Below are 10,340 nucleotides of genomic sequence, written 5' to 3'. Positions count from 1 at the left end.
AGCTAGTTCGGGAAATCATAGAAATGCTTTGTAATCAAGCCAATTATTCTGATGCAGTTATTGAATCCCAGCACTCTGGACAAAGGGCAAAAACTGCTTCAAAACCACAAAGAGGTGCCATGCATTGACAACTTGGAAGTTTCCATTGTCAAGAATAGTGTTTTATTTTCAGATTTCCCCCCACCCCCATACTACAACTTTTTGTAGTTGTTACCAATACTGTCAAACAAAATGCTTATGAACATTGTGCTGGTAAAATGACCCTTTATTTGCTTGAGACAAGATCTCACTGTAGGAGTTAAGTGGCCCAGGCTGCCCTTACAGTGTTCAGTAAGTTTACATGTACACTCAGTGGTCATCTTGTGCTACGAAGTCCAGTCTCCAGAATGCTGGGGATACAAGCGTCTACCAATATGCCTGGCTTTGGATGCAGGTATGTTTCAGGCAAGTTCTAATATCAGGTTTGTCTTCACTGTATTGATCTGGGTCATTGATACTTGGTACCGTTTTTTAAACTCTGGAGAACATTTCTGTTTCCATAGATATTTTTCTTTTTCATGGAGCTAACGAATGAGTCCAGGATTTTACAAATCCTTGCCAACTTACTACCACATCTTACTGGTGTCTTGGTTGCTTTCTAGTGGTGCTGGCACACCCAAGGCCTTATAAACCCTGGGCAAGTTCTGTAAGACTGAGGCAGCCTAGTCATCTGGCAATTCTGGAGTCTTTAATAGTATCGGGTTCACATGTATGGACTTAGCTTTCCTCACCAAATCCCTTTGAACAATGCTTCTGTATGAGATGATCTCCCTGAGGTTTAATTGCTAGCAGCATGTCCTTTTGCCATCTGAACTTTATCCTCAGGCCCTAGTCAGTTTTGAGGACAAGAATCTGGCTATAATTCCAGTCCTAGGGAGGCAGAAAACAACTGGGCCCCTCCCAAATCTCTTCCACAGCCCTGCATCTTGCTGACTTATCAAGCTTCCAAGTCCACTTGCCCTTTGCAAACAATAACCCTGCCCTCCCATGCATTCTATCCCGGGTGATGACAACTCAGAAGCTATGTGTTAAGTCCTTGGTTGTTTTTCCTTTGTTTTGAAAACCAGCATGGTTCTGTGCAAACCATGCAGGCCTTGAACCTATTTCTGCCTCCTATTGCTTGGATATGGGTGTGCTCCACCACACGGGGAGCTAAAATATCAAAAACATTTTGCAATTTATAAAGGCAAATCCAAGTTTGCATCTCTAACCAGGTGTGCTATATGACAGCTCTACTGTTTCTTAAAGAAATCTTCAGGGACTTTCTGCTCAGGAATATGAACAGTAGTAATGAGGCATGGTCACATAAACTTGTAATCCTGGCACTGGGATTAAAGGTGTGTGCCACCACTGCCCTGGCGATCCCAGCACTCTCGGCAGGTTTGCAGTTTGCTTTTAAGTCTTTTTCATCTTAGAATATAAACCCTGCTCCCCACTTTTTTTTTTTAACACAGGATCTATGTAACATTCACTAACGTCAATCGTAGCAATCCTCTAAGTTTGATGCCAGCCTGGTCATTAGAGTAAATTCCAGGCCAGTGAAACCCTGTGTGAACAGAGTATTAAACATGGACATTAGCAACTATACAGTATAATCTCAAGAAAAAGCCAAGCTGGTATATTCTGGCTCCGTAATTGAGCACACTTTCATTCTTTAAATTTATCTAAGCGTGGTGTTGTAACTGGCAAGGACGCTCAGGCTGCATTGCAGATGGGCCTGGTACACGGTGCCGTTTCATGTTGGACCCACGCTAGCGCTCTATCGCTGCCCTCCATAAAAATAAGATCTCTTCAAAGGCCAAAACGGGACAATTATTGCCACAGACAGGCGTCAGTATATGAATCTGAAAGTGTATCAAAGTACAATCACACAAGTGCCATGGATCAGAAGAGGGAAGGGCTATACTGCAGGCAGGGATTGGGGTACACACTATTGTACACAGAAGCCAGAGCCCCATACATGCTACAAAGGTAGGATTCTCAGAGAGCTGTTAAGTTTCCTTGTGCTCCACAGGCCCTCCTGCTCTGCCCACTCTATTCTTCCTTACATGGGCTTCCCTTTTGCAGCCTCTCCTTGCCTGGCTTTCTTCATAATAACCCTCCTTTAAGGGTGAAGATAAAGCTATGGAGATACTGGGCACAGTTGAGAGTGCATGCTCTCATGAGGAGCCAAGCGTGACAGGCATAGACATACATAGCTGTAATTTCAGCACTAGGGGTAAAACCAAGTGGCATAAAGTCTACTAAGAACCTTTCTCAAGGGAATATGGCAAAGACCAAAAGAGATACTTGGTATCCTCTGATGCAAACTCACATGCAAACACATTTGAATTCTGATACCAGTACTAGCATGAAAAAGGAGGTAACATGCTTTCCTCAGATCTTTTGTTGATACAAAAAAATTCTCCTGCTTGACGCTTCTGAGTACTGGAATATAGTATACAACACAGGAACCCTATTACTGATCTCAAAACTAAAAGAGAACATTTTAAATAACATTCATGAACAAAGACAATTGTGCTAGTGTTGTGTCTGAACTGCAGCTTGCTTTTTTGTTTGTTTTTTGCTTTTTTTGCTTTTTTCGAGACGGGGTTTCTCTGTGTAGCCCTGGCTCTCCTGGAACTCACTCTGTAGCCCAGACTGGCCTCGAGCTCAGAGATCCACCTGCCTCTGCCTCCCAAGTGCTGGGATTAAAGGTGTGCAACACCACTGCCCAGCGATCCCAGCACTCTTGGCAGGTTTGCAGTTTGCTTTTAAGTCTTTTCCATCTTAGACTATAAACCCTGCTCCCCAATTTTTTTTTCAACACAGGATCTATGTAACTCTCACTATCCTCAATCATAGCAATCCTCCTGCCTCAGCCTCCCCAGGGTCAGGATTACAGGTATATATACCCTTCTCAGTTTGCTTGCCTTTCAAAGTCAGTACTAGGATCTCAAGTATACTGTCTCACCAGTGGGCAGAGTACTCCAACCTAAGTATAGCCCAGCCTCCAGGTTATGCAGTGGAGAACTACTTCTCTAAGATCACAACAAACACCAAGTGGTTCCTGCCCTTAATTTTGACCACCTTACTCAGATGAGAGCTTGTTTTGTCAAGCTTAAAGATCCAGCCTCCAGTCCCTCTCCAAGCAACAGAAACAACCCTCCAACGAGCTACTTATGAATCCTATTTGGCACTGTTTGTTTTGTTGCTAGTAACACGTGATTTTGCAGTCCTATGTGATAGAAATTTAGCTTAGGAAAGTGCTCTGCTACTGAGCTAAACTGTCTAACCCCACAATAAGTCTTACCAGGTTCGATACGTTACCAAAGTACCAATCTACTTTACCAAGCCCCTACCCACCAAAAGAACTTTTAAATGAGCCACTTTGTTGCTGTTTTGGGCTTGAACACAAAAGAATCTGTTTGGCCAAGAATTGGTGTTCAAAATAAGGTCTGTATGATGCACATATAGGATCAGGTCTGGAATTCCTGATCCTGCTGCCTCAGATTCCCAGGTGCTGAGATTGGAGCAATAGGCTAGCACAACTGGATAGACCTCACCTGATTTTTTTCAAATACTGTTAAACACTAAATACTTACCTAGATGAAGAACAGGATCAGAAAAAAAAAAAACTGGCTTTTTGTTTATGATAGGGTCTAACTATGTAGCTTGGTAAACCTGGAACTAGACAGGGCTAGCCTCTTACCTTCCTATCTGCGTCGTGAGTACTGAAATCATGTCCACCACCACACCTGGTACCAGCTTAGTCATCTTAAATTAAAACTTAAGATTTTTTTGTTGTTTGTTTTTGTTTTTCCAGACAGGGTTTCTCTGTATAGCCCTGGCTGGCTGTCCTGGAACTCACTCTGTAGACCAGGCTGGCCTCGAACTCAGAAATCCACCTGCCTCTGCCTCCCAAGTGCTGGGATTAAAGGCATGTACCACCACTGCCCAGCTTAAAACTAAGATTAATCCATGACATATCAAGAGCATTCAGAGTTTTTATGGTATAACACAACCTTTCCATAACTTGTGTGCAAGTATGAAAACTAAATAATACTGCCTCAAACACCAGGGAAAGTGGAGAACTTAAACCCTGGCTCAGGACTCAGCTCAATAGTGTTCCAGTACAAAGCAGGTAACTAGAAACCTAACCCCTTCGCAAATCCAAAGGCCTGACAATTCACAGAAACTTAGCACACGCACCATCACTATGAACCTGTTGAGGGCATCTACCTGCTGCTTCTTTAATGTGTTGAATTAATTCCCTGTCTAGAAAGAAGACCTAGAAATAAGATATAAAACATGTGCCAGGGGGGAAATGTGCATGCATTTATTTTTAAGAATTCCCAATAATGGGGAAAATTCAACATCTTTAAAAATGTGTTTATTTTTAAAAATTCAGTTGTATACAAAAGTGTTTCGTAGTTTTTAATTCTCAAGACAGACACCCAACCCCCCACCCACAGCCCACCCTGCTTCAATGGTGTTTCTGGTAACCAGCCCATTTTCCCCTTACAAGAAGTTAATGGCTCAGAATAGACCCTCCTACAGAATTTACCATCACTAACAAACTGTTTAGAGATCTAAAGAAGCTAACAAGCAAAGTTCTTTCAAAGTGAGGTTAATGAAAATCCCTATAATGGCAGTAACTTCCAGCAGACACCACAACAAAGCACCATCAAATGCTGAAAGCTGAAAAATAGATATTTTCAATAATATTTCATTTTCTATTGGAAAAGTCTTTAAATTACATTAAATAAGTCTCTTTTCCCCCAAAGAAATCGTCTAGCTTTTATTATGATGCCTGTAAAAAGTAGGTGACAGTAAGCAGACATGAGTGGTAAAAGCACAGTGCAATGACTTCATCCACTTGCCTCAGAATCAAACCGACTTGTGCCACACCTGATCACAGATAGCAGCGTGGTGGGAATAACCATGCCAAAGGTGACACAATCATGACACCCTCCAGTGATGACTGCAGGCTCCAGAGTTTCTAGCAGTACAAGAAAGCAGTAAGGAGATAGGTAAGGGAGATACCACCACCACCACTCACGTGCTGTCGGTTTGTACTCTGTATAAGTATGTCACAACACTGGAAGTCATGCTTGAGAAAAGGCTATTTCTCAGTGACACCACCAGGCCGATGGAGACACTCTAAAACAGGTACTGAAAGATGAAACTGTAACTTGAAACATCAAGTCCTTGAAACTAGAAAAAGTAATTAATACAGAACTATTTTATCAAAGTCCATGAAATAAAGTTAACTATGACCAGACATCTTCCTTTTTCCTACCTAAACACTGATTCCATCTTTATACAATATACCTGACTCCACTGTTTGAGTCCCAAATTCATTTTAACCCTTACCCCACCAAAACTTCATTTCTGGTGCTGCGACACTAGACTGTAAGAACATCCATCTACCTCTCCTGCGGTTTTTAAAGCTGCATGAAGCCTACACTCACAACCAGGCTCCATTCTCCACATCTCTAAACGTGCCCAACAGCCAAGCCAGTAATGTAGAACACAGCAGCATGAGCAAAATCTACTGTCAGTTCCTTTCTGCAGATACTTAAGTTTTTTGCATAGTGTTAAATGCCACCAACAATCAGAAATATAAAAAAATTTCAAAAACATGTTTTAATTCATATGATAGGTTAGTTACACTTCTCAAAGGCAAAATAATTGATTCCAAACATTTACATGTATTTTGAATTCAAAGTTCCCAACATGCTCTATAAGTTTTATACTAAAAGTCAGGCATAGGCTCAGGAAAAAAAGCTGGATTATGTAAAAGCCTATCAGAGGATCGGCGAGTACTAAGGAATCTTCCTGTTCTAAATGGGATTTCACTAAAGTTACGGGAGCAGGGGCTTAAGACTGGACATACACCTCCCACAGGAGTCTCACAGAATTGGCCTGCCTTTCTCTTTCACGAGCCTGGGAGTAAAAGCACCACCACACCTAGACCAAAACAGAACCTTTTTAGGACTTGTTAAGATGATAAATTATCAAATGCAGAATTAGAAAAATAATTTCCATCAGGGTACTTTTTTTAAATCTAAATTTTTAGTAGTTTTCCTAAATGTATGTAAAACCAGGATAAAAGCCTGAGCTTCTTTTTGATGGACTAAACCTACGAGTTGGGAAGTAAAAAGAAAAATAGAAAGTGGCCAAACAAGACCAGTGAGGAAAACACCCCAGGAGGGATATTATCACATTAAGTGAGCATGAAAACCCCAGTCTTTCTTAGGAAGCCCAAACAGTCTTGAGCTCATGGTTCTGACACCCAAGTGCTAGGATCACAAGAAAGGATGACATAATCGTGTAAAATCTATGAACCCACATTATATAGACATCTCCAGTAAGTGTTCAGTGGAGCCAGGCTGAAGCCGATATGCAAGACAAAAAACAAAAACTGCTGCCACCATGACAAAGTAGGTGCTGCCTGACTCTGAGCTCTCTCATCTACCTCTAACCAGACAATATACCCTGACAATACAGGCAGAGAGTAAACTCTAAGGTGTTTTATACCTTTCAATATCTACATATTAGTGTTACCAAGCCACCCTCCATTAAAAAATCCTAATGAACAATGGAGGTAAACTGTCCATCATTTCACACATTTCAATCTTATCTGAGAATATAAAGAAAAGTACAAAGTTTTAGCTATTTAAAATAAATAAAGAAAAACGTGTTTCCTTTGGCATCTTTATAAAATAACCTATAGCAATAAAAGGATGTAGCTGCAACAGGAAATGTGTGCATCCGCATACATGGAGAAGAACATAGCAGCTTGAGTTTAGTGTGCAGGACAGTGACCCTAAGTCACGGTTAAGTGTGAAAGCCTTACAAGTTGCTGGAAGAACCTTCACATCTTTAATGTTATAATATATTAATGGTTCGTTTATTGCTTGTAGTATCAAGATTATTAATAGTCAAATGAAGTTATGCTGAGTTAATAGGTTCAAAAAGGACTTTTGAAACACTTTATGACTATAAAATGAAACAACACTTCAAGAAAACAAACCTTTTAGAATATGACTTTCAATATACATATAGCCTTACTTTAATTCAGTCTGATTCCATTACATTTCTGTAATTTATGCATTGGTCCTCAAAATGTTTAATTGCATCTCCTTTGCAACAACTGTCTACATAAGTTCACTTAAACCTCAGTGAAGATGGTTAAATGAAGTATTTGGGTTTGCAAAACTAGGAACTGTCAAGCTTTGGAAGATAGAATGAGATGCGACAGTTGCTAAGGACAGGAAGGAAGTCTATGTACAAGAGAAGGTAGAGTTTCAATTCTCACATTATCAGAAACATCATAAACAAAGCTAGATTTAGAATACACCCCTGTTCCTTGTGCATCTGGTATGTACAGTGGCACACTTCAGCTTTCATGTGTCAGCATGGGGAGTGCAGGAAGAGTAACTCAGGAGTCTCACAAAGCAAACCGTCATGCCCAAGTCAGGCTGACTGCGAAGGAACAGGGGCCGCACCCTTCAAGTTTCCAAAGACTTTATCATTTTAAAAATTAATGTCAAATTCACTGAAAAACTACGCAGTGTCCTTTTATTAAATCTAGAAATACTGCAACATCAAGTATTTACTCCTTTTGTAAGAGAAATAAAATCGGCAGCCCCTTTTTACATTACTACTTACAAAGTGAAGAGCTTGGACAAAACCTTCCACACCTATGAGCTAACAGCAGAACAAGGGCCACTGCTCCCCAGTACATTCCCACCAGACACAAGAGAAACTGACCATGAGAATCTGCTCTGCATGGTGACAGGGAAAAGTAAAAGTGTCCCTACCAGTCCAAAGGGACCAAAGAGCTCTGATTAGGTCACCATCTTTAAATTAGGATAAATCTCATAATTCAAGAATGTCCTAATGCTTAAAAGGGTGGTCTTTTCAGCTACCCATTCTAAGAAGTCAAGTACAAGCATGCAAGGAAATTCACAGGCACAGAGGATCTGTGTTCAAACTTAAGAGAGCTGTGATTCTACACCACAATGTGAAGGGCCGACACTCTAGTGTTATCCTAGTTAGTCAACAGAACCCTGAGACAAACTCGTGAGTCTGTTACACTGCTAAACACTAAAGGAGCATGTTTTCCCATGGTTTTAGCTTAGCTCAAAGAATTTTTACACTATTAAGAAAAAAATTAAAGTATTTCCCCTTTTTAAATTTACACAGACGTTTAATTAGCTTTATTTACAGAGCAGGGATTTTTTTTTTTTTTGCAGTCTCCAATGGTGCCTAGTAACATCATTAGGCAAGAATGCCAGTTTAAAAGAAATTTATGCAGAATCCTAAAAATAACAGGTGTTGATGCTCCTCAAGAAGAGGCGAGCGAGTGAGCGTGGCTGGCAGCAGCTCCTGTGCCTCAGTTACTCAGAAGCAGTTCTGTTGCAGTCTCTACATCCCATGATTTTGAAGACAAGGCCACTATTACTGCATTCTGTAAAGAAACAGACAAGAGCAGTCACATCCTACGGAACCAAACCCTCCTCTCTGCACCGAGAAGCATGTATTCTTCCCTCTACTACTGAATGGAAACGATTGTCAAGGACTCCAGTAACAAAACTATTAACCAAAACTAGATTTTAAAAATTGCTAGCCCCCTTGTCCCAAGGACTGGGAGCAGAAGTTTAAAATGGGTAGTCAAATCAATTCCTCTGGTACTTACCCTATCAAAACCCATAGCACAGAGGTTTTCTATTTTTTTGGTGTATTCTGGACTAGAAACTGGTGCTCCAGCATACACGTGTGCCCAAAGTCGAGCTGTCTGCTTGAACATTTCAGGATTTTGTTTGTACTATATGGAAGGAAAAAGCAGTTAACAATACAGTGTGAATTACCATAGATGCTCAACTATGACTTGCTTGTTGAAAGAAAATACATATATACTTAGAATGTAACTCAATTGGGCTGGGCTGCAGAGATCAGTAGTAGTATTAGCTTAGTAAGCACCTTTAGAAACTCAATTACCAGCACCCCATGTGCTAAAACATAAAAGGTGATTCATTTCCACTGCAGAGAGGTCATTCAAGAAATGAAGCTTTGTGAAAATAAAAGACAGTTATCCTCTTTAAACAAACATCTAATATTAAATGAACTTTATCAAAATGTTCTAATCACTGGACACAACAAAATCAGTAGCATGCCAAGTTACATAAACATTAGCTGATAAACATAACACTAATAAATACAATCAAATATGCTAGTAGGCAGACCTCAAGCTGAGATACTTATATGCTCTTAGAGCTATACTGAAAGGTAACCAAAGTAAACCCAACACTCAAAGAATCTAACTCACATTACTTTTGAATCAAGACAACTTAAAAACTCACAAAAGAGCCCTTCTAGACAGTAAGGTTTGCCACATGAAACTGGAAAAGGGTGAGGTAAACTCATTGTAAAAATGCTTGTAAGGCAAAGTACAAAGTAATGGTGTCAATTCATTTTAATATTTCTTATCAAAGTACTATTTTTAAATTTTATTTATGTATGTGTATATGCACAGGTGTGGTAAGCTGGAGTAAGCAGTAGAGGGTACTGGGACCTAACCTCTGTCCTCATAACGGTAATAAAGAACTATGCACCTAAGCCACTCAGCTCTCTAGCCCCAGAGCAGAAGCTGGGTAAGCTCATTATTCTCCTGTCTCTGACATTGCTTTATCTCGAAAACTTCTCAATATGTAGCCCTGGCTAGCCTAGAACTTGCTATCTATATCTAGTTCAGGCTTGGTTCAAATTTAGACATTCACCAACCTCTAGGATTAAGTGCTAGGATTAAGGACTGCATAACCATAGCCAGCTCTTAGCAAACTAAAAGGCTAATTATCTCCTTTATATTAAGATGTAATATACCTAATGTATTTCAAGCAATACTTTGTAACGAACAACACAAACAATATTTTAGGTGTTAAAAATCAGCTACGGAAGCCAAGAGATGGGTCGGCAGTTAAGAGCACTGGCTGCTACTCCACAGGACCAGGGTTCAATTCCCAGCACCCACATGATCCTGTACCTCCAGGATCTGACACACTCACAGAGGCATACATTGAGGCAATGTGCATAAAATAAAATATTTTTTTCATAAGTCACCTTTTATTTTATATCATAATTTATCTCAATTTGTGGGAAAATCTTGCTTGAAGATAAGGTTCAAGTAAGACTTCTGCTACCAAATATTAATAGCACATATGTGCAAATTACAAAAAGCTTTAGTTCTAGCCGGGCGGTGGTGGCACAAGCCTTTAATCCCAGCACTTGGGAGGCAGAGGCAGGCGGATTTCTGA

General features: G+C 40.2%; 1 protein-coding gene across 3 annotated transcripts in view; it reads right to left on the bottom strand.

Moving 5' to 3' along the window:
• Nucleotides 1–4,340: 4,340 nt before the first annotated feature.
• The window catches only part of Ube2k (ubiquitin conjugating enzyme E2 K), a 65,234-nt gene continuing 59,234 nt past the window's right edge, over nt 4,341–10,340 (bottom strand). For all 3 annotated transcript variants that reach the window (XM_031342453.1, XM_031342451.1, XM_031342452.1), the window contains 2 exons: nt 8,726–8,854; nt 4,341–8,497 (listed from right to left, as the gene is read on the bottom strand). In XM_031342453.1, coding sequence (XP_031198313.1) covers nt 8,423–8,497; nt 8,726–8,854 — 204 coding nt within the window. In that variant the 3' untranslated portion in view covers nt 4,341–8,422. The remainder of the gene's footprint in view (nt 8,498–8,725; nt 8,855–10,340) is intronic.

This window comes from Mastomys coucha, unplaced genomic scaffold, assembly GCF_008632895.1.
Source record: "Mastomys coucha isolate ucsf_1 unplaced genomic scaffold, UCSF_Mcou_1 pScaffold22, whole genome shotgun sequence".
Taxonomy (NCBI): Eukaryota; Metazoa; Chordata; class Mammalia; order Rodentia; family Muridae; genus Mastomys; species Mastomys coucha.
The sequence above is the reverse complement of the archived record's forward strand: the minus strand, read 5'-3'. Positions and strand labels throughout refer to the sequence as shown.